A 27,642-nucleotide genomic window follows, 5' to 3' on the forward strand; every position below is an offset into this window, starting at 1 on the left:
TTAGTTAAAGGAACCCCTGACCATTAAGTCCAGTCGCGGACGACTCTGGGGTTGTGGCACTCATCTCGCTTTACTGGCTGAGAGAGCTGGCGTACAGCTTCCAGGTCATGTGGCCAGCATAACTAAGCTGCTTCTGGCGAACCAGAGCAGTGCACGGAAACGCTGTTTGCCTTCCCGCCGGAGTGGTACCTATTTATCTACTTGCACTTTGACATGCTTTCAAACTGCTAGGTGGGCAGGAGCAGGGACCGAGCAACGGGAGCTCACCCCGTCGCGGGGATTCGAACCACTGACCTTCTGATCTGCAAGCCCTAGGCTCTGTGGTTTAGACCAGAGCGCCACCCGCGTCACTTCCAATGTATAGTTAGCAGAATAAAAAAACATAAACACGTTGCGGGATTCAAAAAAAATAATAGACCACAGACAATTAAATTTCATCCAGCAGAGCTTTACTGCTACTGAAGGCAAATGAGCATAATGGTCACAAATCCAATATATTCAGGATTAGCCCTGTCCTTAAGAAATCCAACTGCAGCAGACTTAACTTAAACTCACAATAGCTTATAATAAGATTAAACCTTAACACTATATATAGAACACCACACCAGAAGGAAGATAGAAAGAGAAAGTGAAAACCCAGGCTCCTTCAGGCCTGTTATTATAGTCAGCATGACCTGGACAGAAGAGATAACAGAACCAGTTTAAACCAGCTGCACTCAGCTTCTCTGAAGGAATAACCCAAACATCATGAACCTTCTGCTTGTTTCTTTCTCACAGAGAAGCTTCCAGAAAACCTCTTGAATTGATCGGAATAGGAAAGATCTCTACACATCAGATCAATATTTTCTGTACTAAGAAATGCAAACTGACATTGAGGGGGGCCTGCCCCCTGCTAGCAAATATTGAGGGCGTCAAAGAGCCCTCCACCCCTAGGAGTTGGCTTGCCTGGTCTCTTGCGTTGTGGTTGCCATCCAAAGCCCAGCAGGTGAAGGTAAGAGCACGTGAACAAAACTGTAAATGAGCTCATGATACACAGGGCCAGCTCAGCCATTAGGCAGTGTGAAGCTACTGCCTTAGGTGGCAGAAATCCGCGAGGCAGGCACCCTTTGGGGCCAGCAGAGAAGCAGCGTTTGCATCAGCACTGATTTCCAGTGAGTTCACGCTGGCTTCTCACAAGATCTCATTGAAATCGTGTGAGACATTCTGGAGCGTGTGAGATCTTGCGTGATTTTGGCGAGACCTCACCTGGAATGAGTGGTGGTGGTGGTTGGGTGAGCGGCGCAGACGTTGGTGGCCGTGGCAGGGCTGGGTAGCACTTCTCATTTCGCCTCAAGCAGTGAAACAGAGTAGCCCACCCCTACTTACAATACATGCCACAGAGACTCCTGTGACATTTTTGACTCAACTGCCTTTAAACACACACACACACAAATTCAACTCTGGTGGTTGTTTTATATTTAGAAACAGCTGGAGAATGTAAGCAGTAAGAGGCTGGGATGATGCTAAAGTTACATCTGCATTTCAAGAGATAATAAAGTTTGAATCTGGAGCATCTATCGCATGGAATGATTTTATGCTTTATAAGGCTGGTTAAGTAAATGCTACCCTGTTTTGCTATAATGTGTAGGCATTCATTAAAGAGAGAGAAAATGCATGCGATGTTGAGGCTCTTGCACCTATTAGCTCTGCTGGAATTTGTCCTGCTTTCCTTCCTTCCTTCCTTCCTTCCTTCCTTCCTTCCTTCCTTCCTTCCTTCCTTCCTTCCTTTCTTTCATGAGGATGACAAAAGAGCCAGAGCTCATTACATTTCCAGCTGATAATACCGGCTAAAAATTTAACAATACAAAATCTACAATAGATGTCTCACAGAATCTCTGCTCCATAAGATAATAATAATAATAATAATAATAATAATAATAATAATAATAAGCATGCAAATGAGTACATATGAACTAGTTTCAAAGGAAAATAAAAGGGAATGATGGGGATGAAGAGCCTGCAGGGAGTTACCATTATTCTTATAAAACTAGCTGGGTGTTACCTTTCTAAAGAGTTTCTGGGAAAATATCAAAGATGCCCCTCTGAAGCACAAATGATACCTGTAAATAATAACAGCCTCTATCGCTGTTCCAGCTGTTAGGGAATGAGCATGCATATAAGAGAAGAAATGTTTTGAAAAGTTCTGAAGATGGCAAGCCATCTGGCTTTACTGGGAAGCAGAAAAATTTTCTACTCCCTACATCTCCATGTTAAAGAGATAAAAGGTTAAACATCCCTATTGTCAAACAAGACATATATGTGTCCCCAGCGTGGGGAAGGCTACCTAGTGACCCTTCAAATATTGCTGAACTATAACTCCCTTACTTTAATCAGCAATTATTCCTTTTTTTGGTAGCCTCTAATTTAAAAAGATAAGGGACACGGGTGGTGCTGTGGGTTAAACCACAGAGCCTAGGACTTGCCAATCAGAAGGTCGGCGGTTCGAATCCCCACGACAGGGTGAGCTCCCGTTGCTTGGTCCCTGCTCCTGCCAACCTAGCAGTTTGAAAGCACGTCAAAGTGCAAGTAGATAAATAGGTACCACTCTGGCGGGAAGGTAAACGGCGTTTCCATGCACTGCTCTGGTTCGCCAGAAGCGGCTTAGTCATGCTGGCCACATGACCCGGAAGCTGTACACCGGCTCCCTCGGCCAATAAAGCGAGATGAGCGCCGCAACCCCAGAGTCATCCGCAACTGGACCTAACAGTCAGGGGTCCCTTTACCTTTACTAATTTAAACAGATAGTGTGGATCCCCCCTCAATATAAACTGTCCTGTGTACATATCACACAGTCCCACTGAACAAGTGAAGAGAAGCTGGAATTTGGCGCAAAATTCAGCTTCTTGAAAATACCAGTTTCCGTTTTAAAGGAAATTACAGCGGGTGGTGCTGTGGTCTAAACCACAGAACCTAGGGCTTGACGATCACAAGGTCGGCGGTTCAAATCCCCGCGATGGGGTGAGCTCCTATTGCTGGGTCCCTGCTCCTGCCAACCTAGCAGTTTGAAAGCACATCAAAGTGCAAGTAGATAAATAGGTACCACTCTGGTCATCCCCAGAGTCATCCGCGACTGGACCTAACTGTCAGGGTTCCCTTTACTTTTTACAGCGTCTATCAAGAAATATTGTGCAGGCAATACTCATTCAAATTTCAGGAGTCAAAGGAAAGCCTTGTGCAAGATTTCCAGTGCTTGGGAAGAAGTTGTTTGACGGCATGACCCTATCCGTGTCTGCTCAAAGAATAAGTTCCAGCATGTTCAGTGGGCTTACTTCCATGCAAATGAGCACAGGATTGCCTCCTCAGTGTAACAGTGCATTAGCAAGGCAATCTGCTCCTAACAACTGTTGTAGTGTATACGGTTTGAGCAGCGAGCTATTTCCTTGAAGGCAAATGAATTAATCATGTGTGGTGTTTCTCCTCTTCACTCCATGGCCTGTAGGTTTTCCCTTACCAGCTAGTGTCAATATTGATAAATGGAGTCCATTGTGAGCTTTCATTACTAAGCAGCGCTCCTAATGTTCTGGGCGAGGTCCCTTCGCTCAACTCTTTATCCAGTCGCTGTTGGTTTTTTGAAGAGCTGGTGGTAGCTGCCGCTGGCTACTAATTCCCATCCATCTTTATCAGTGACACTCACTCTTTGGGCTCTCCATAGCCCATTAGTAAAGCTGGAGAGTCTATTATAACCTAGGCCCACTAAACAATGAATCATTGGCTGCTGCGCATATTATACCTAGAGGAGTTTTACTGCATGTCGGCGGTGTCTGTTCTGCAGTGTTTAAAGGGGAGATGTTTGTTTGTAAGCATATGAGAAACAGAAGCCAAGCATGTGTTTCCTGACTGTTTGCATATGCACACCTCATCTCCAGGAGTCAGTGCCAGATTGACATATGGGCTGAGCGTGCTTGCAGCCCAATGCCTCATCATCTATGAGGGCCTTGGCTTCTTGCCATTTTTTTAAAGGCAGATTTTGCTATCTAGACCCAGCTGCTTAGTAACATTAAAGACATGACATATATGTCTATGGCTGTACAATCGTTATACCAGTGCATACTTACTGCTTAGTAAAGCAGACCCTCCAAGTGTCCCTGTTTTCCAGGGACACTCCTGGATTTACAGAAGTTGTCTTGGTTTCTGATTTGATCCTGGAATGTCCCGCTTTTCCTTCAGACTTCCCTATTTTCATCCGAGAAATGTTGGACGGTATGGTAGAATGTCCTTATTTTCATTGGAGAAATGTCAGAGGGTAAAAGGTAAGGTAAGGTAAAGGACCCCTGGACGGTTAAGTCCAGTCAAAGGAGACTATGGGGTGCAGCGCTCATCTCGCTTTCAGGCCGAGGGAGCCGGCATTTGTCCACAGACAGCTTTCTAGGTCATATGGCCAGCATGACCAAATCGCTTCTGGTGCAACGGGACACCATGACGGAAACCAGAGCACACGGAAATGTTGTTTACCTTCCTGCAGCAGCGGTACCTATTTATCTACTTGCAATGGTGTGCTTTCGAACTGTTAGGTTGGCAGGAGCATCAAAGCAACAGGAGCTCACTCCATCGTGGGAATTTGAACTGCCGACCTTCTAATCAGCAAGCCCAAGAAGCTCAGAGGTTTAGACCACAGCGCTAACCATGTCCTTATTTTCACTGGAGAAATGTTGGAGGCTATGGAGTTGTGTGACCCTCCCCCCAGCCGAGGTGATAAGTAACTATACAACCTTCAGAAGTCATCTGAAGGCAGGCCTGTATAGTGAAGATTTTTAATGTTTAAGGTTTTATTATTATTTTTTATATGTTGGAAGCCACCCAAAGTGGCTGGGGCAAACCAGTCAGATGGGTGGGGTGTTGTGGTGGTGGTGGTGGTTGAATAAGATGTCCCTATTTTCATTAGAGAAATGTTAGAGGGTATGGTAAAGTTTGTGGATGCTTTAAAGCTACTCAGAATCAAATGATAAAGTCGGCTATGAAGCAATACAGTGGACCCTCTGGATACAAATTTAATTCGTTCCGGGGGTCCATGCACACCCTGAAAAATCCATATCCATGTGGCGCAATACAGTGGTACCTCGGGTTACATACGCTTCAGGTTACATACACTTCAGGCTACAGACTCCGCTAACCCAGAAATAGTGCTTCAGGTTAAGAACTTTGCTTCAGGATGAGAACAGAAATTGTGCTCCAGTGGCGCGGTGGCAGCAGGAGGCCCCATTAGCTAAAGTGGTGCTTCAAGGTAAGAACAGTTTCAGGTTAAGTATGGACCTCTGGAACGAATTAAGTACTTAACCCGAGGTACCACTGTGGAGCGCTTCTGCGCATGCATGAGCAGCGAAACCCAGAAAAATACTTCCAGGTTTGCCGCTTTTGCAACCCGAAGTTTACATTACTTGAGAGTAGTGTAACCCGAGGGTCTACTGTACAAGTGCTCAGACCACTGCCTATTATTATAGCATGCGCTTTTAGAGCAGGTGAGGATTCTTTTACATCATTGTGAATCGCGATAATATTTCATGCTGAGTTTGTGTGAAAGTAACAAAGTGTTGTTGGTAAAGGAAAGTGATTATAGAATAGGAAGTAAATACTCATACGTTTAAAACCACTCAAGTCACATGGCTTTGTACAGCAGGCAGAAACAGCCCTACTTAATCCCTCAGATACAGAACATTCATATTTAATGCACACTTCAGTATATGACTTTACTTGGCTGGAAAAATGCATTGCAAAGTTCAGAGAAGTGTGAATTTTGAAGGGTGATGTGTTTCAGCTTGCCTATTGTTTCAGAAAGTGCAAATAAATAGGTTTGTCCATAATTGTGAACAGAATTGGGGTTTCCCCCCACATCCCCAGCAACAAGATTAACAACACAGAACAGTTATGAATTCACTGAGTTTTGATTATTCAGGCCTTTGATTGTTGCATTGCTGTGCAACCTCCCGGTGCCAGAGAGGAAGTTTCCGGAAGTCAGTGGGGCTGGCATTCTGATTTGACAAGGTGGTGCCTTCATCAAGAGCAATGGAAATGGGAGATAAAAGAAGGGGCGAGTTTGGTTGTGGGCTTCCTTGTGGCGTTAGCCCCCTGCCTCCACCTCACCTGGCTGGCGCCCACGCCCCTCGGCAGGCTTCCAACCAGGTGCCTGAGAGGGGGCGTGTTCAACAGCCTTTTGCTGCGGCGCCAGCCTCTCCCCGGCCTCATTCTTCGTCGTCTCGCCGCGAGTCACCCACCCTCCACTCCCTTTGAGTTAGGGCTTAGGTCATTGGCCTTGCTATAGACCTTAGGTTGGTCGCCCTGGTTGTCTAGGGGGCCTGGTAGGAGTTTTTCCATTTGGCATTAGGCTTTTTGGTTTTTTCGCCTACCTCGTAGCAATCGTCACAACTTTTGTGGTATTGGTGGGTAGGTTAGGCATTGGAATACTGTGTTGTGGTGTGTCGAAGAGCTAGGTGTGGCCATCGCCTATGCCTTCAATTTAGGGGTATTCCGTTAAAGGAATCTGGCGGTCGTGTATTCTGTCCGATGCCTGCTTGGCGGGAGGCCATGGCACGACCCTCGGTGACATCAAGGGAGAGCCTATAGTTGGATTAGCATCAACAGGCTCCACCTACTGGTGAATAAACCCACTTGCTTGAGAGATCCAATGCCTAAGCCAATACCTTTCCACTGCTGTAATCAATAAAGTTGTGGCCTTTCCTTGCCCATTAACCTTATATAACGTGTCCTTGTGTATTCTTTCCACATCGCGGGGGTCGGGTCCTCGAACCACAACCTCCCGGTGCCAGAGAGGAGGTTTCCGGAAGTCAGTGGGGCTGGCATTCTGATTCGACAAGGTGGTGCCTTCATCAAGAGCAATGGAAATGGGAGATAAAACAAGGGGCGAGTTTGGTTGTGGGCTTCCTTCTGAGCAAGCAATGTACATGCTCCCGTGCATTGAGTTATCAGAGGAAGATTGCTTCATTGCAAATGCGAAGCGGTCCTTGGGCAAGCGCTCTGAAGCAATGGTGGCAGATTGCATTTGGGTCAAACGATTGGGAAATGTGACAGGCAGCAAAAATGCCTCAAGCAAAAACACTCAGTCCTTTTACACACGCATCTACCCTCCCAACTATCCTTCAGTCTCCAGGATACATCTCGTCATTCGTTTCCTTTTCATCAGGGTGAAAAGCCTATCCATGATGCAAGCTGATTAATTTCAATAAATAATCTCTCTACAAGGACTTTCTCCTTCTTCTCCTATCACACTCCTAACACCAGGAGAAACCTTCCCGATTCCTGTGGTATTAAAATTAATGATTAATTTTCCTCAAGGCATATAGCCAGGCAGCTCTGTTTATTTCATAGATTGATTAATTAAATTTATATACCACCCTTCATCAGAAGATCCCGGGGCGGTTCACAGGGGGGGGGGTGCAAGATGCAACGCAAGTAAATAATTAAACCCAAGGAACAGAATGATAACACAGAGTTGTTGTTTATTCACAAAAATATTAACCTAGTGTTATTATCTGGAGTCCATAAAATGGCAAGGTTCCCGCCACTAACACCAGCTGGAAAAACTGCCCTGAGCACTACCACCTCGATTTGGCCTTGTGCACATGTGTAAATAAGCATTCGGGAGAGCATGGATGCAATGAGGGCCACCAGATCAGCTGCTGAGGAGCAAGAGACGTGGTGCAATGGTGGCAGGCTTTTTAAAAGTAAAAGCCAGCTGTTGCTCATTCCTCTTACATAGCCAGCAAGTTTCTCTCTCAGCTGAGTGGCTGTGTGGTACTACCACTGCCACATGCATTGCCATTGGGGGTGCTCACCTGACATCAACGCCATAATCCATCAAAGCCATCCAAGAAAGGAATTTCCCTGCATTGGCAGGTTTTGCCTTTCCCATAGCAAAATGTCACAACTTGGGCGGTTTCAGGCCCTGGGTGGAATCCTTTAGTCTATCTTTCCTAAATGGGGGGGGGGGTGAAGCTTTGACCCACGCTTCCCTTGTGGTGGCAATCCCAGGGTTCCCCTTAAAGGGGTCTTCAGAGGAGGCGACGGCGGCAAAATGGGGGGTGGGCTCTCTGCTTGAACGTATGTTCTCCAGAGCCAGCCCAATCCCCACACATTCTGGATAACCCTGATGTCCCCCAGATCCCCGGCTGGGGACTGGGAAGGATAAACGCCCAATGCCTGAGCCAAGGTCTCCCTACATCTGAAATTTAATAAAGATGTGGCCAATTTTAATTCCATAGCACGTTGTCTTGAGTCATTATTCCACTTGGGAGGTCACCTGGGGTTGGGGGGACTCCGCCTGTCCACGCAAATGCACCCCATTGCTTCTTATGCCCTGTAAAGAGCAGAACACAAAGGTATCTGCCTCTTGCATGTTTTATTCAATCATCACCACCACCACCATCATCATCCTTTCAAGAGGTTTCAGGCAAGAAAGGTCACTGCGTCCTCCTCTGAGGCCATGTGTCTTTCCATTTTCTTCATCTCTCATTTCTCTTTAGCTGTCACATGGAAAGCCTGGGGATTTGTAGAAAGCAGCTCAGCCTGCCCTGGCATATAGATGCCTGGTGTGAAAAGGTTCACCTACCGATTGTCAGCTTTTCATGCAGTTGTTAAAAACAAAGGAGCTGCGAGTCCAGAGAAAAGAGTGGAATCTGTTTTGGAAGATGGATGAAGAATGCTATGCATTATAATTGTTACCATCTTATATTTACTTCATTATTTCAATGGTAAATAAAGTATATGGGGAAAACAATGTGTAAAAAAATAATATGTGTGTGTGGGTGGGTGTGGGTGTGTAATAAAAGATGTTAAGGCTTACTATATGCAGAAACAGTTCATGTTTAACCTAATTATAAACACACTATCCAACCAACTCATAATACACAAATTTAGTGATGTAATGGGTATAACAAAAATAATAAATACATGTACAATATGATTTGATGAATGTGGCTTCTTGCTCCATTATTTTTTCCTTGTTAATACGGAATTTTTACAAAATTATTCCTATGACCCTCATCCCCCAACTCTTTTGCATCTCATCTATTTATAAACATAGCTTAAATCCTACACATGCATAACTCAAAATAACATATAATCTTCTATTAAAACCTAGGGTGTTCCCCCCCCCCAATAGCCTGAATTGCTGGAACCCAACTGTTCAAAATCTTGTTATCAAACACAAGGTTTTTTGGTCTTTCTAAAGTCTGCCAAATAAACATTTTTTTTCTTCCAAAGTGAGTCAGAGTCCTTAGTCCTGCCATTACAAAGGAGACCAAGAATCTAGCCTTATTGTCTTTGAAATGTCACTCGAATTCCCTCTGTGTTTTTCTTTCTCTGCTGAAAAAAATAAGGTTAATAAGACCTCTCCATTTCTGAAACATGCTTTGAGATCGTCGGATGAAAGGCACCGTATAAGTACAAAGCTGAGTTGTAAACAAGTCATGTACTGTTTGCTATCACTGTGATCATTCAGCAGCGGTGTCTTTTGTATCCCCCCCACCTCAACATTAATAAAGAGTCAGAGCACTTCACCATGTACCTTTTATTCTGCGACATTACAGAGGTGGTGTCTAGGGGGCGCAGGGCCATAAGAAGCAATCAACTAAATACTAATGAAATCTGGAGGGTGCGGAGAGAAATATTGTGGCACCCTGGATTAGCAGCCTGGATTGTGTGGTGCAACTAAGCAGAGCGCAACATACAGGGGATATCCAAGTCCAATAAACACCTAGACTACAGCCCGGCACAATGTGGAACTACTCCAATGGTGACAGATGTTGAAGAAGGAGTGGCAGTTGCCCACACAGATGCAGATTTGTGGCATGTGGATGCAGTAGAAATGGGACAAAATGGGCAACCTTGTTGGGCAACATCAGGCCACAACTTTATTGATTACACAACAGGTTGTCACGGTCCGGTTTACGGGCAGTCAAAGTCCTGGCGGAGGACGTCGGGACCAGGGACAAGACGGCAGGGTGGGAGCAGGAGCAGGAGTCCGGAAGCCAGGAGTCAGGAAGCCGAGGGTCAGGAAACACCAACAAACTATGGCATTGAGAAGCCAGGAGAACAACAGAGTCCCAGTTGCTACTGGGGATATCCCAACTACATAAGAGCAGGGCCGGATTTAGGTTTGATGAGGCCCTAAGCTGCTGAAGGTAATGGGGCCCTTTATATGTCCAGCTGTCCTTTGTCAACAACAAATTGCCACTGTTTTTTGTGTTGGATATATGCTATATATGAGAGCCAGTGTGGTGTAATGGTTAAGAGCGGTAGACTCGTAATCTGGGGAACCGGGTTCGTGTCTCCGCTCCTCCAAATGCAGCTGCTGGGTGACCTTGGGCTAGTCACACTTCTTTGAAGTCTCTCAGCCCCACTCACCTCACAGAGTGTTTGTTGTGGGAGAGGAAGGGAAGGAGATTGTTGGCCGCTTTGAGACTCCTTCGGGTAGTGATAAAGAGGGATATCAAATCCAAACTCCTCTCCTTCTTCTTCTTCTTCTTCTTCTTCTTCTTCTTCTTCTTCTTCTTCTTCATCTTCTTCTTCTTCTTCTATATGGTAATTTGTGGACCTAATAGGTATCTAAAGCCATTTGCACATGCTGCTATGCAACCAGTCCATGCAGAATGTAGGCACCCTATATATAGAAATGAGCAAACCAGTGATATTTTAGGGAGCAGGCTAGCAGGCGGGGCCCATTACTTACATCATGTTGCTGCATGTAGGTTTTATTTTATTTGTGTTTTATCTTATATTTTGGAAATGTACATCCAGGGTTTTTTGCTTCAAATTTTGTGCGGGCCCCCAAGAGAGTGGGGCCCTAAGCTATAGCTTGTTTAGCTTATACGTCAATCCGGCACTGCATAAAAGTATGGCAAATTTCCAGCATACAGGACTGGCTCTAACAATTGATGGTGTGTAATAGTCACTTCAGCCACCTGATTTGGGGTGTCATGTAAATTATTAGTAAATTATTAATAAATTATTAGTAAATTATTAGTAAATTATTAGTAAATTATTAGTAAATTATTAGTAAATTATTAGTAAATTATTAGTTACTTTATTTTTGTTTTATTTTTACTTTCAAGAGAGAAAGACACATGCAGGATTTTCTGCAAAACTGCGGAAATGACCAGTTTGGTGCTGTGTTCCATGATGGAGGAAAGAAACAATCTGCTGCTTTGGCTCAGGAAGCAAAATATCTTAGACTGGCCTTGCTGCCACTCATGGGACTCTCACTAACTGGAGTGAGGCAATAACACGAAAGGGTGAAGGAAATGCCAGTGTGTTCCTCAGTCTGACTTTAATATGGGTTTAGAAGCATAGAAGAAAGAAGCTTTTATAAGAGAAACTGGATACTAAATATATATGTATTGTTTTGCAGGATGTTTTGGGGGTGAGGGAAATAATTTATAAGCTTCAAAATGACTCTAATTCTCAGAAGCCATGAGTCAAATGTATAGTTTTGGAAGCTTTGGATGTAGGTATTGGAACATAGTGGACAGAAGAAGCCCATGAGAATTCCGATCAATATTTTCAACAGAATCGAAGGCCACGCGTCTTAAAAATAAATATAAATCCCCTCTGCAGTGCCTCAGAAACCTCAGCCCATGTTTGTAGAATTTCTAGAGTAGCTTTCAAAATGTCCATTTCTTCAGCACAGGAGTTAAAGAATTACTCTCATCCTTCCAAGGGACTGAGGCGCGCACAGCTAACTAGTAAGAGAATATGCCTTCTCCAGTTCATATCTTATAAACGGGGTTTGAGAAGGAGCTGTAGGGGTTTGAGAAATCTGCAGCAAGAGACTGAGATGATTTGGTGAGGTAAAAGCAATCTGAGACAGAGGGAGGGAGGGAGAAAGCTGTCCACAGAAGAGCCATGGAAAGGCAATGGAAGAGTAAGCAACAGTGTTTTGATTTTTACCTTCATCCACCACACAACCTGCAGTAGATCTCTGCAGCTGACTAAGCAGCGATAACCTGGAGGCCTCTAGCTGCATCCAACCAAGTCACAAGCCTGAGAGGCAGATGACCTAATTTCCCACTGATTGTCAGGTTGAGGGGAAATATCTGTTGTATAAGGTTTATACTGCTGAGATCAGTTAACTTAAGGATGTTCATAGAAGGAAAGTTTCTCATTTGCTCCTCAGCCCACCCGCCAATCACTGCACAGCCGCTTGCAACCCCAAACAAGGAGAATATTGCAGTAGTTTTCCTAATATAATGCTAGACGTTCTGTTTTGTAATATTCTTTTCACATTGCAGTACCTGTTCCATTATGGAATTGTGGCTTTTTGTCCAATAGACGGGCATGTCAAGCTAAATTTCATCCCCACCAGTGAGTAGTAGTAGTAGTAGTAGTAGTAGTAGTAATAATAATAATAATAATAATAATAATAATAATAATAATAATAATTATTTATACCCCACCCATCCAGCTGGGTTTCCCCAGCCACTCTGCAGCCTGCCCACTCTGGGTGGCTCCCAACAGATTAAAAAGCTAAAGGGACCCCTGAGCGTTAGGTCCAGTCATGGCCGACTCTGGGGTTGTGGCGCTCATCTCGCTTTATTGGCTGAGGGAGCTGGCGTACAGCTTCCGGGTCATGTGGCCAGCATGACTAAGCTGCTTCTGGCGAACCAGAACAGCGCACGGAAATGCCGTTTACCTTCCCGCCAGAGTGGTACCTATTTATCTACTTGCACTTTGACGTGCTTTCGAACTGCTAGGTTGGTAGGAGCTGGGACCGAGCAACAGGAGCTCGCCCCGTCGTGGGGATTTGAACTGCTGACCTTCTGATCAGCAAGTCCTAGCCTCTGTGGTTTAACCCACAGCACCACCCGCGTCCCTCCCAACAGATTAAAAACAGAATAAAACATCAAACATTAAAAACTTCCCTGAGCAGGGCTACCTTCAGAAAATTGGTTTTCCTTCATTTGCAAGGAATCGTACAAAACAAAGTGGCACTAATAAAGAAAAGTTCCAGGGTGGCAACAGAAATCAAACTAAAAAATGCTTTTGCAGTTCATCAAAACTATCCAGCAATATCAAGTTATAGGAAAACTGGTGCTATTAACAATAATCCTTCTAGTTGGTTAATTGGTTCGGCAACTTCCATGCACATGACATGTGATGCTAATTATTTCCCCCAAGAGTTAAATGAACACTAATCGGAGGCAGCTGCAGGAGAGCTATGAGATTCAGGTGAGGGTCAGAAGCCTTGTCAATCCCAGCAGGTATATAAGAAGACGACCTGGCCTGCCCACCATTCTCCTAAAAAGGAGAAGCCTAGCATGGAAGATTTGTGTATAGTACACAGATCTGAAAGGACCACAAACCACCCTGTGATGGCCTGGGAATCCGATTCAGAGAGTGAACCGGAGGAATCCCAGCCTGCACAGGAGTCCCCGCCTCCAAGGCCGGCTGAACTGGGGCAGGGCCTTGATTCTGAGGTGCCTGCACCTGTGCCAGATCCTCAGGAGCAGGCACCAGGTGAATCCATTCTGGCTCCAGAGGTGGTTGAGGACTCAGTGCCTACAGGTGAGTCTCCCCCTGGGCCCAGTAACCCTTTAGCCTCTCCTGAACTGCAGAGACTCAGGGCAGAGAGGCGAAGGGAACTGGTTTCTCCCAGGAGGAGTGCTCGCCTTAAGGCCAGGAGAGGCGGGTCTCCTGGGGGCCGGGACCACCCCTGGCCTCAGAGAAGATAAAGGCCAGTCAGCCCGGTCTCAGGTTGCAGGAGCAACATCGTCATCGTCGTTGAGTACCTGCTCCTGTCCGGACCCAGACCTAACCCTCCAGTGTTCCTGTCCCTGCTCGGCTTCCTGCTTCGGACCTCACCCCACTCCTTGCGAACTGTTTCCAGGCAAGTGACCCAGGACCGGACTTCGACTACGTCAATGGTAACCTTCCCCCTGGGACCAACAGACACCCAAAAGGTTTGGTAAAACAGTCATAGCAGATACAGCTGTTGTTAGTAACTCAGAGAAGGTTTGGGAGCCTTCAAGCTTCGAAGAGGTCCAAAGTCTAACCTCAGAGGATGCTGATCCATGGTTAAATGCCATGAAGGCTGAACTTGATTCCTTAGAGAGGAACAAGACATGGGAACTAGTTCCAGGCCTGCCCAGGCCACAAAAGATTTACAAAGTTCAGTTATTGCAAAAGTTTTTCAGTGTTAATTTCATGCATTTTTTAAAATCTCCAGGGTATTTAACAATAATATCTTATGCCCTTTAGAGGAGAAATTGTGAATTGTAGAATTTTAAATATCCATCATCCTTGGTTTCACTCAATTTTGCTTATAACGCTCTTCCATTTTCTTCTAGTTGTGAGGGTGGGGGATGGGGAGGGGCCTCACAAGTGGAGTAGCCTACGGCCTCTCTTCATCTAAATCCGGCCCTGCCTGTAACCTGACATCTCACAGTGCAGACACAACAACAAACAGTCTTCTCCTTCGTTGACCACTCTTCCTTGTTCCACCACCACTTCCTGGGCTCTGAGCATCCTTCCTTTGGAACTTCCCAAGCTGGTTCCTCCCACCATTCCTCTGTGTCCAACCAGCCCATGACATGTGGCATTGGTGCCAATTTCCAGTGAAATCTCACCTAAACCCACCACCCCACAAGAGATGCTTTTATGGGGGCTTCTCAACACAGCAGGGCAATGGTAGGGAGAGACTTCCTATTTAGCCTCAGGTGGCGAAACAGGATGTGCTGTCCCTGCTTGAGACTAGCCAGTCATTTCCTGGGTCCAAAGAAGACCTCTTTAAAAACAGCCATAATGTGACCCCCTTAAGAGGATCAGGGCAGGAATGCCAGTTCTTTGGAGAAAATCCATGTAATTGGCTGACAACATGTGGTTGGATCATTCAATTCTACCTGCATTGGGGTGTAAAATTGCCCCTGGTTACATTGCAGGATTAGGTCAGTGAGGAAATCTCACCATTATTTGTGTGCAAATGAGATTTCTCAAAATCTTGCTTTGCCTTCCTAAATAATTTTTTAAAAAGAGATATGTGCTAAAGCACCTGTATGGACATGCCACAGAGGAGAGGGGCGGTGCGTCTTAAGATACAGGTAGAAATTAGGGCTGGGGGAGGAAACAATGTTTATGTTCCGTTGTGAAAGATCTTCAAATTTCATCTCTTTGCTGCCCTCTAGTGATTTGACTTTTTGATCGGTTTCTGTATTTCACAATCTTTTGAGATGGGTTTTCTGAGATAGAGCTGGTGGTACGTTTCACTCTTAACAATAAAAGGGGGGGGATTACCTACCCCAGGAGGAGGCCATCTCCCCTGTAGCTGATCTTAGCAGGCCTCCTAATTCAAAGAACAGTGGGACAGCCCAAAACAGTGGCTCATACAACAAGCAGCCTCATGAAGACAGGTAATTCTGCTGCTTCTTAATATCAGGAGTGATGAATGAGCCGACACATCAGATGCAGCGACACACCTGAATTTACCTGTCTCCACTGCAGGCTGATTGGAAGAAGGCAAGGTGAGGAGTAAATCAGGCAAGGATGCTGTATCCTGAGATGTGGGTGGGTACGTGAGGCTTACCGAAGCATTTGATACAATTTGTTAATTCACATATTCCATGTAGCATATTAGACTTGCTGCTTGCTATAGTGCTCACATGAAGAAAAAAAGAGAAACTACTGTATTGTTATATGAACTTTTAGCAAGTCTCAAACAATAGCGGCCGGGAGCAACTGATGTGTTTGACTACAAAGGGGATTTCAAATCTATAAGTAGATATTGTGGAGTTACAAAGTTCAGTACTGTGCAAGCAATAGCATCTTCCACTGAAACCGCTGGGACTTCATTTCTGCTGAAGCATGCGCTATGTTTTTGTGTCCTCAGTAAAAAAATAAACTCCTTGCTGGCTGTTTGATTACAAAGCTTGAAATGTATATAATAGATTTCGTGCATTGTTATGTTCATAGCTTTAATTGCTTTTAGCAGCATCACATCTTATTTGTATAATAACTTTCCCCATGCAGTGTCCTGTCCATGCATTAACCTGTGTCTTGTAAAACAAGCTGCTTACATTTGATTCCTCTTATGCAAACGAGGATTTTCAAACACAAAATAGTTTATAGCTTTGTTTTCCTTTCTCTCTAGATAAAATGAAAGCATGCCTCCAGTTATATGGCGACACATCGCTACTTGTCAGTGGGTGCATGCAGACACGCGGTCTACTCAGCTTCCTTCTCTCCTTTGGCTATGAGAGGAGACATGTTGATTGGGGGCCTATACATATTCAGTAAATAAGTAAAAATGAATGAAAAGCTGAGCTGAGTCCTAGAACAATAGGATCCAGAATGCAGCAGTCTGATTGGTCCGCAGGAGCCACCCAACCCAGCACCGGGTGGAAGTGAATCAGCGACCTGATTGGCCTGCAGGAGCAGCCAATCAGGCTCCTGGATTAAGTGAGTCAGCAACCCAATTGGCCTAAAGCAGCCAATCAGGCTTCTGGAGGAGGTGAATCCGCAACCTGATTGGCCTACAGGAGCAGCCCGGAATTAGCCAATCATGCGGGGCCCATTGTGTATATAATATATATATAGCTAGACATTTTGGGGGAAGTTTCATTCATTGCTACTATGAGCTGAATAAAGAGCATGAAATTCACACTCGACTCCGAGTATTTCAAAAGTGCTTTGAATTCCACAGATTCATAGAATTGGAGGGGGCTTTGCAAGTCATTTCATCTGTTTTCCTGCCCCGTGAAGCCAGAGCATTCCCAACAGACACCTCTATACAAGGGAGAGACACAAAAGTTGTTGAGCTATTGGGGGGGGAGGCAAAGTTGCCACATGCCAGGGTTTTCCCGGGCATTTTACCATTTTTTGGAAATTCCGACCAGACGCTGTTTCCAGCAGACAAATCCCAGATATTTCCAGGAAATTCTGGGCGTATGGCAGCCCTAAAAGTGGTCAATTACTATCAAGACATTTCTCTTTCTGTAACTGAAGTCCATTAAATCGAGTTCTGCTTGGAAAGGAGCATTCCCATAATTTAGTAAATTACACACACACATACACCACACACACAGTTTGATGGTGTCTTTATAGTAGCGTCCTAATGCTACCTTGCCAATTACATGCCTCCACCAATTCATCAAGTAATTCACTGTTTGTTCTTTTTACAGCATCAGTCAATCATATCCCCGTCGAATACTCAAGCTGACTTACAACCAAGCAGCCTAATGATTGTAATGTCACAATTAAGCTTGAGTTAATTAATCTCCCAATTAAGCTGATGATAGTTTCCAGCCCCAATTTATAGAGGGGCTTGAAAAGACATGGCCCCACCCCAAAGGATGGGGATATTCATAATGAATTTGCTGGATCATAAAACTGTTCATCTTTTCCCTCTTTGTTAGATCAATATTTATTTCGCGGTTAATAAAAGTCTTTGTAATATTGCACAAAGAATCATGGCAGCTATAGAGCACACCAGGGGGAAAGTGCTGAGCTTCCCAAATAGATTTTTTTTTGTGTGTGTGACATCCAAATGTTTTAGGAGTGATTATATACCTTCCTATTTTAATACAGATAATGTTATAATTCTTGAAAATATTTAACCATCTGGCATTGTTTAGATGTAAGGATTCAACTTTTTCCAGTTTTTCAAAAGTGCCTCAAACACTAGACAAATTCAAATGAAACCCTTTTCCTGTCTTGGACAAGGAGTTAATCCTATTGAACACAATGCAGCTTGCTTTTGAGTAGACATGTTGAGGGTTGCAGTATATCCCACTTAGACTGCAACATGGGGAAATATTTTTTTGCCTATTATGTTTTTACTGTAATTTTACTTGTGTTAGCCGCCCTGAGCCCAGCTCTGGCCAGGAAGGGAGGGGTATAAATAATAATAATAATAATAATAATAATAATAATAATAATAATAATAATAATTTGCTTGCTTCTCTGGGACAATCACACACATATCATTACAGTGGCTTGGATCCTAAGCAAAATTAACTTAAGGTTAACAGAAGGAATGTTTACTGCCCCCTCCTTCTGGCTGGAGAGCCAAATTTGCTGGGAGATAGGGCTGCCCACCTGTCAATCACCTGGTGTCACTTTGACATCAGCTGATGCTTTGAAACCCTGGTTTTCATGTCCTGAAAGCTCATTGTGGCTCTGTTTAAAAGCCCCTTGAGCAACAGCCCCACACTGCTCTTTAAATCTCCAAATCCCAGAGGTTCAAAGAACAGAACAGGGCTGTTTGCCAAAGGGCTTTTAAACAGCCCCATCTTGGAGCATCCAGTTTTTGGAGGTTCTGTCTCCACTTTAACAGCAGTTTCAGTGGAGACCACTTCTCCCTCCTGGGCCAAGGCATAGTCTCTCCACCCATCAGCTGCTCCAGCAAGCAAATAATCAGGAGATCACTTTAAGTGCTCATGTGTTGATTTGAAGTCCCTGCTTACCTGCCCCAGGTACAATGGGTGGGCATGGCTTGCCCAAGACTGCCTTGCAGGACAAATGGGGAGGCCCTGCACTACACTCTATCCAAGTTGTTCAGGAGACTTTTTAGGGGCACAGGTGACTGCAGCGGAAATGTGAAGACAGGGAACTTTCCTTCCACAAACTTCCTTAGGGTTGCAATCCTATGTCCACTTACTTAGGAGCACAGACGATCCCAGCAGCTGATTCTATCCTGCTTCGGTCTTGTTAGCACTCAATCAAAGCTCTGTTCCACCCCATTTTGTGCAGATATTTTAAAAGAACACACCCAAAACCCACGTTTAAAATTCTACACATTTTTGCACATTTTCTATGCACTTTTTTACTGTAAAATATGTAGTTTTCAACACTTCCCCCCCATAAAATGCACACTTTTAATGCAACTTTACATAAAAATCAATTGTTCGCACTTTTATGCACCAAAACTGTGCTGCAAAATCCAGAGACTTGTGTGATTCTATGGGAAGTTGCATTCCGGTCCACAAAAAAAGTTTAGGAACAATGGATCAGGTTGGTCTGCTGCAAAAATTCAGATCAAGCACCTTCTTCCCTTAGCCTGGGACTAGCAAGAGTTTGCTTTTGCACAGACACGTATAGGATCAAGCTGCAAGTTCTGTTTATTAGGATCTAAGTCCATATCAACATATTCATGTCAAACTGGCATTGTGAGGGGATTGAAAGGGGAATGGATCACTCAGAAGCCCCTCCCCCCCCCCAAAAAAAATTGTGCCAATGTGGACAGCTGGTCTACACATTTCACCAGGCCATCTGAAATGGTTTCAGCTGAAAAACAATGGGCAATGGCTTGTTGTGTTGATCACCTCTATCACATTAATAGTTTTGTGACACTGTCAAACATTTCAGCAAGCCAATGGTGTTTTTGGTATCTTTTAATCTCTCCATATGATACAGCTAATTCATGTGAGGAAGTTTTTATCTTGCTCAATATTGTCGGTGCCTAGCCTCCTATGCATGTTGCTTCGGAGGTAAAAAGGCATAGGGCAATTGATTTTTAATTCCTCTGATGTGATAGACTCATTGCAATTTGACTCTTAGGATGGAAGTCTCAGGCATTAAAAAGATTAAAGAAGTCAAATTTATCACAACTACTATTCCAGATGGGAGTAAATTGGCAGAATCTCCTGGTTGGCTGCCCGTAGTCTTCATTCCCCTGCAATCAGCGCCTTCAAACCCTTGGTAACAATGGCAGGCGAATTTCTCTGCCATTATTCGAAGGTCAACAGGCGATGCTTCCCCTCTCACAGTAAAGCCCAGGCCGCCTGACGCTTCTATTTGGAAGTTCTGAGGATTTAAATGGAGGTAATCTAAGGCTTTCCAGTTCCTTCGAACACACCTCCCGTTGTTGTGACAAAGATGCCAGCTGCACACCTCGGCCGCTTTGGTTACATTGATGATGTAGAAGCCCAACTCGGAAGCAACGAATTGTTTCACCTTTGTGCAGTTGACCTGGACGGAGCAAGAAGAAAAATAAGAGGTTGCAAATTGTGTGAAGGCATGCCCTTCTCAATTCACATCAATTCAGCATAGTAAAATGGTGCCTATATTGCATGACACCTCAAAAGCCCATGAGATCAGTAGAAACTTTTCGATTTCTAACAATGCCTTTCCAGATGAATTTGACGTTTCTCCTGCCAATCGGATGCTCTTACATAAGGAAGAGCAAGTGTCCTAATTCCTTAGCCGCTGAGGAGAAAAAATGATTTTGGCAGGCAAGGCTTGGCATTAAAGGGTGAGGAAAGCTGCAGCTACTGAAATTTCCTGTTCTAGGCAATTTTGAAGATACAGAAGATGGAAGTCTAGCTGTGTTCATTGTGAACATTATGAATAGTGCAGAAGAAAACACAGTGGAGGGTGGGTGAGGACGGGACATAAAAGGAAAGTATGATTTCTCTTTAGACAAAGATTACAACTGATTTGGTTTGATTATGTCATAACTGTTTTGCTGTTCAGTACTGTTCAATACTTAAGGTTTTGTTTTGTTTTTTACTATCTTGTGTTGTTGTTTTTTACTTTTTATACCCCTGCAACACTAAGGAATGACAAGCTACACTTGTTTAAATTATCTCATCTACTCAGGTATAAAAACTATAGGAGCCTTATGCTATACAGTAGTACCTCGGGTTAAGAACTTAATTCGTTCTGGAGGTCTGTTCTCATCCTGAAGCAAAGTTCTTAACCCGAGGTGCTATTTCTGAGTTAGCGGAGTCTGTAACCTGAAGCATCTGTAACATGAGGTATCACTGTAAGCTCAGGTCTTAAGATATTGAGCCTTAGAATTGGCAGGGGGACCCTATTGGTGGGGCCACCACAATTTGCTGACCAGATGGCATTGATCACTGGTGCCAACTATAGTAAGGTTACCAGACTTCCCCGTTTCCTGGGGACAGTCCCGGATTTACAAATCAGTCCCTGACAAAATCCATCCCCTTCAACTGAAGTTGAAAAGTGTCCCTGGATTCATTGGAAAAAATCTGGTAACCTTAAACTATAGGGAGTCCTTGGGGCACAAGTAGCCACAATTTTTTTTGTTGTGGGTGCTCAGCACCCAGGGTTAAGGTAAAGGGACCCCTGACTATTAGGTCCAGTCGTGACCGACTCTGGGGTTGCGGCGCTCATCTCGCTTTATTGGCTGAGGGAGCCGGCGTACAGTTTCCGGGTCATGTGGCCAACATGACTAAGCCGCTTCTGGCGAACCAGAGCAGCGCACAGAAACACTGTTTACCTTCCCGCTGGAGTGGTACCTATTTATCTACTTGCACTTTGATGTGCTTTCGAACTGCTAGGTTGGCAGGAGCAGGGACCGAGCATTGGGAGCTCACCCCGTCGCGGGGATTCGAACCGCCGACCTTCTGATCGGCAAGTCCTAGGCTCAGTGGTTTAACCCACAGCACCACCCACGTCCCATCAGCACCCACACTATGGGGCCTCCAATATGGCTTCCAGGGTCACCAAGCACTGCTGTGGTGCGCATGATGTCATGACATCACAGCGCAATGTGATGCCATGATGTCACATCATGCGCCACTGGGCACCCACAACCTGGGGCTCAAGTCGGCGCCCCTGACATTGATTGACCCACAACAGGGCCTTCTTGGTAGTGGGCCCCACTTACAGAATGCTGGGAAGGTGCATTGTAACATTTAGGCAGAAATCAAAAACCCTAGGGTTTGTTGGCTGACAGAGATTGTTTCTGACAACTTTGAAATTATTACTTGTGAGGTAATTTTTTTGGGGGGGTTGTGTGTATTTTTACAAGGTACTGCTTTGATTGCTTTGTTGTTTGCTATTCTAGGCTTTTTTGGAAGAGTGGGATGAAAATCTAACAACAACAGCAACAAAAACGCTGCCTCTGGATGCTAGCAGGACCAGTAGTTAAGGGTAATGAGGGCTGTGGTCCAACAACAGCTGAAGATCCAACTTTGAGATACACTGCTCTAGATATTGCTGGACTACAAGGCCCATAATGCATGGCCATTGGCCATGCTGGTGGGTGTTGGAGCCCAACAACATCTGGTGGACCATAGGCTGCCTACCTCTGTTCTAGAAGATAGGGCTGGAAAAATCAATCCAAGCTAAGCAAACTAAAGGAATTAGATAACAGATGATATATGGAAGTAAGGGAAGTGGGGGCAATTAATAGTTGAAGTGGAGAATAAGGCAGGAAGCAATTAAAGTCTATATAGTGGTACCTTGGTTCTCAAACACTTTGGTTCTCAAACTCCGAAAACCTGGAAGTAAATGTTCTGGTTTTTGAACGATTTTTGAAAGTTTTGAACGTCCAATGCAGTTGTTATTATTGTTTCCAGGGCACCTGCACCAATCAGAAGGTGTGCCTTGGTTTTTGAACATTTTGGAAGTCAAATGGACTTCCAGAATGGATTAAGTTTGGCGCTTTTGTTTTTGCTGTTTATTTTGCGTTTTTGTTTTTAAGGCTTTTTCGGTTAATTTGTTTTTGTGACTGTGTGGAACCCAGTTCAGCTACTGATTGATTGATTGATTGATTGATTGATTGATTGAGTGACTGTGGAAATGGATAAAAGCCCCCCATCCAAACCATGACTATCATCAGTGCAGGGAAAAATAAAAATAAAATTTTTATCATCTACAATACTGTCTCATTTATTTTATAGTGCTGTACATTGATTATTGCTTTCATTTTATGGATCATTGTTCTCGTTAGATAGTAAAATTCATGTTAAATTGTTGTTTTAGGGGTTGTTTTTAAAAGTCTGGAATGGACTTATTCATTTTGCAGTACTTTCTATTGGAAAGTGCACCTTGGTTTTGGAATGCTTTGGTTTTGGAACGGACTTCTGGAAGAGGTTAAGTTTGAGAACCAAGGTACCACTGTATTACAGATGACCTGCCTTGTTGACTATAAGAAGAAAGTCGCCTTCTCTTACTTCAAGTATCTGTCCATCTGGGCAAAAAGACATGCCAATTCTTAAACAGATACAGTTATTCAAAACTTAAATCTCAGCCACTCTCTCCTTCCTATTGGTGACCCATGAACACGTCCTAGCACCAGCCAAGAAGAAATTCCATATGCTATTGACCAGCTAGCTATGGATGAGTTGTCAGATAAACTGCACCACAAAAGATAAATGAAATAAAAGAAAATAAAATTGAATGGCATACAATAGAAATTCTGTCTACTAGATTAAATAATATCCTCAAGGAAGAATCAAGGCATGGGTTTACCTCAGATGACGTTAAATTCATGTCTCCCCAAATAACAATTCCCGCAGCTCCTAAGGCAGCGCTTTCTCCAATGGTGCTAACAAGATCTTGCTATATTGGAAACAGAAGGAAACATCATCAGTGTCTATTACTGTTTATTCGCAACAAATTTTGCTAAAGATGGGGAAACAGATAAAAAACTGATAAATGGGCCATGTGGACAAGGGGCTACTCTTCAAGGAACTAGTCTACAGCCTAGTAGTAGGTTTACTTGACTCTTTCAAAAATCAAAGAAAATAATAATCCAAGTATTATGAGCTAACACATAGGCCTTCTTTTTTAGAATTGTAAAACTGGAATAATGACTTAGTTGGATGCCCCCTTGTATTTCTGTACTCTGGGGTCACATTTCCCATAATGCAGCAGGAGGCCTGTTGTTGTATTGGAAGGTCTTGGGGCAAACTGCAACACTCAAAATCTTCACTCCTTCCTGGAATTACCTTAAATATAGCAAACGAAGGCCTATAATAGGCTCTTCTCATCTATTACCCCAGTGTAGTGAAAACCCCGGTTTAAAAATCAATTTGTAACAGTCTAAATACTCTGGAGAAGAGTGCAAAATGAAGTTTGTTAACACAGTCAACTCAAATAAATGATTATATGCCCAAGTCTAATGCACTAAGCCTTTCTGTGAAATGTGAAATAATGCTTAGCATTTATATATTGTTTTTTTCCTGAACATATAAAACAGTTCGCAGACATTATCTAAAGGTGTTTTTTTCCGTTTGTTTGTTCTACAAAAGCCAAAATTATTATTATACCCCTATTAAAGATGAATGGCTATGGTGGAAAAATAATTTGTTGCTTAAGTCCATCTCTTGAGTTCTTGGCCGAGGTAAAATATGAAGAAGGTTTTCCTAGTTCAGGACTCATTATACTAAACAGGTAAAGGACCCCTGGATGGTTAAGTCCAGTCAAAGGCGACTATGGGGTTGTACCACTGAGCCTCTTGGGCTTGCCTATCGGAAGGTCAGCGGTTCAAATCCCTGTGACGGGGTGAGCTCCCGTTGCTCTGCCCAAGCTCCTGCCAACCTAGCAGTCCGAAAGCACGCCAGCGAAAGTAGATAAATAGGTACCACTGCAGCGGGAAGGTAAACGGTGTTTCTGTGCGCTCTGGTTCCACATGACCTGGAAAGCTGTCTGCGGACAAATGCCGGCTTCCTCGGCCTGAAAGCGAGATGAGTGCTGCAACCCCATAGTCGCTTTTGACTGGATTTTGACTGGTAAAAGGGTCCTTTACCTTTTTATTTTACCTTATACTAAACCTAGTATAAGGTCTAACATAGCAGTTGCTACTTTCCCCCCAAATAGCTTACCTTGGAAAGAAATAGCAAAGGTTCGTCCCTATAGTCTAGTCGGGTATATACAAATACTGGGAGAGCATAACCATGTGATGTCATCATGGAAATCCTCATAGATTCGTTCACCCTAAACTGTGAAAAGCGTAAGATATTTTCACTGTTTCCAAGGCATTTCTTAATGCCAATGGAAGGATACAGGGCTGCGCTGCTGTTCCACAGCCATGACAGTTCATTGTTCCTCAAAACCTCATTTTCTGGACAGGAACCACTATAGTTCTGGTCATGGAAATTGTAATTGTGGCAGTCAGGATACAAGTAGTATCCCCACAAGCCCTTGGGCCTACTTTTAATCCCCAGCTCAATTGTCTCTTTCATGAACGCCTTAGCACATTGCTCAAAGGAAAGCTTAGCTAGATGCTCAACGGCGTTTGCCGAAACATTTTCGTGCATTTCGGAAATTAGTTTTCTCGACTGCCTCCTGTAAATATCCTTTGTATTCCAGTTGCGGTCCCATTGCGGCCTCCAGTGTTCCCAGTCTATGACTGCTAGCCCAGTGAAATCTTTATCGGGAATGTAGTAGTCAATGTCTTGGAGAGCTTTTTCCAGATGCATTTGCAAGCTGAAATTCTGAGGGAGGCCGCCATTGACAGGGATTTCCTGTGGAGTGTACCATGGATAATATCCTAGCCTGTTGACATAAAATATCGTCACGTTCTGCGCTCTCGCTTTGGCAAACGGGCTTCCAGTCACGTGGAACATTTCCAGGTTAATCGTTACGTTGTATCGGATGGAGCAATGATCCGTCGGCGCATTCCAGGCCGCCACAAAAGGCTTCCTTCGGAAAACAGGGAGCTGAGCTGGCTTCATGGCGAAAGTAGAACTCCACACAAATGTCATATGTATCCAAGTTGTGAAGTGGACCTGCTGGATAATAGATAGCAATATTTGGGTTTTCAATATGGCTGTCGTTATAGGAGAAGCTTTTGCAAGTACATCTCCCAACTTTACCAAGTGCAAAGTAAAATAAAATGAGAATTAACAATAACAATAACAATAAAGAACTACAAAAACTATCTAAAACAGTAAACCTATCTAAAGCTGAATATAACACCTAAGCCAGAGGTGATCTTTGGCTCCCACAGTTTCAGAAACTTTCAGGAGAGTATCATGGCTGATTTGATTGACATCCTATGCTCTTTTAAAATGTGGTGGGTTTTTTGGGAGTGTTATTGGGTTGTTTTTATTTTGATTATATATTTTGTGGTTTTATATTCTGATTTTGTTCTGTGAACCACCTTGAGACCTCCAGGTATACAGTGGTACCTCGCAAGACGAATGCCTCGCAAGACAAAAAACTCGCTAGACGAAAGGGTTTTTTGTTTTTTGAGCTGCTTCGCAAGACGATTTTCCCTATGGGCTTGCTTCGCAAGACGGAAACGTCTTGCAAGTTTGTTTCCTTTTTCTTAACACCGTTAATACAGTTGCGACTTGACTTCGAGGAGCAACTCATAGAACGCAGTGTGGTAGCCTTTTTTTGAGGTTTTTAAAGACTTTGGTGATTTTTGAAGCTTTTCCAAAACTTTCCCGACACCGTGCTTCACAAGACGAAAAAAATCGCAAGACGACAAAACTTGCGGAACGAATTAATTTTGTCTTGCGAGGCACCACTGTAGAACGGTACATAAATTCAATTAATAATAATAATAATTTTACAAAGAAAAAGGGGCCATTGGCATACCCTCCAACATTTCTCTGATGAAAATAGAGACCTCCCCTCCAATATTTCTCCAATGAAAATAGGAATGTCCTAAGGAAAAATGGGACATTCCAGGATCAAATGAGAAACCAGGATGGCTTCTGTAAACCTGCGACTGTCCCTGGAAAATAGAATACCCTCCAACATTTATCTGAGGGAAATAGGGATGTCCTATTCTGTTGTTGTTGTTGTTGTTATACCCTGTCCATCTGACCGGGTTGCCCCAGCCACTCTGGGCAGCTTCCAACATATATGAAAACATAAATGTTTTTAAAACACAAATAAACAAAATTATTTCTGCCGTGATAACTAGGCACAGGTCTCAGCAAGATTTTGTGGTGGGTTTTGACCTGCTGCTTTCCCTGGGAAAACCCACTGTTTACCACGGAACGGGTGTCAACCTGCAGAAAACCCAATTGACTATTGTTCCAGTTCAGCGGTAAAAAGCAGGTTTCCCCAGTGAAGGTGGTAGGACAAAACAAAAAACCCAAACCCTGCTTGAACCCATGCCTGAAAGTCACAAATCCGGGCCTAGAAATTGCGGCACTTTACTCCACACCAAGTTGTAGCTGTTCAATTTTGCCACTGGATGTCACTGCCGGTCTATTTCATGGGCCATTTAAATAAAACAAAGCTATTTAAGGACAAGTGTTTGGACTTAGATGAATGGGTTTCTGTTAATTTGGGTACTTACTAAACAGTAATAACATACCAAAGTGGCACGGGAATGCCTCTGTTTAAAAATATATGGCTTTTTTAACACTGGGTTTTGAAACAGAAAACAAACATTTTCAGAACTGCCCCTGGCGAACGACTATGACCTCTGCTCTTATGTCAGGGTGGAGTAGCTACAAGCAAGCATAACATCATCTGAGCTTTATAAATAGATCAAATTTTTTACCCAGCTGTCAAGAGGAATTGATCTACAACACCCAAAGGAAAATGTAATAATTTAAAGCGATGTCATTTGCCATCTGTGGGATCATAGTGCAACCTTCCTCCCATTATAAGCTCATAGTCAACTCCATATCTTCTGCTTTTTGCTCCGACTGCTATCAACCCCCTTACATCCATTTCCCCAGATTTCATCACAGGTGATCGATTGCACGGGATAAACTGTAGCTAACTGCAGAGATTTGCTTTGGTCATCCATGGCACTGGGAGGTAATGAATTCTGTTTTGATAGAATAGCGGCTGTAAGATCTCCTAGATCAAATCCAGCGAGAAAAATATACTTTTAAAAGGTGGAGGAGTTCTGAGGAGTTCCTGGGACTGTTGAGTGCTGCCTCCTTTCATAGTGTTTTTTTCCCTCCTGCTCCAACACATTCTTTTCAAACACTGACC

General features: G+C 43.8%; 1 protein-coding gene across 1 annotated transcript; it reads right to left on the minus strand.

Annotated features, from left to right (window-relative positions):
- Positions 1–19,515: 19,515 nt before the first annotated feature.
- Positions 19,516–27,451, minus strand: LOC114605520 (hyaluronidase-4-like). The gene is made up of 4 exons (XM_077935596.1): positions 27,367–27,451; positions 24,558–25,504; positions 23,203–23,292; positions 19,516–19,947 (listed from the first exon to the last, which is right to left on the minus strand). The coding sequence occupies exons 1-4, from the start codon at positions 27,449–27,451 to the stop codon at positions 19,516–19,518; spliced, it is 1,554 nt and encodes a 517-aa protein (XP_077791722.1).
- Between the last annotated feature and the right edge of the window lie 191 nt (positions 27,452–27,642).

Source organism: Podarcis muralis, chromosome 10, assembly GCF_964188315.1.
Source record: "Podarcis muralis chromosome 10, rPodMur119.hap1.1, whole genome shotgun sequence".
Taxonomy (NCBI): Eukaryota; Metazoa; Chordata; class Lepidosauria; order Squamata; family Lacertidae; genus Podarcis; species Podarcis muralis.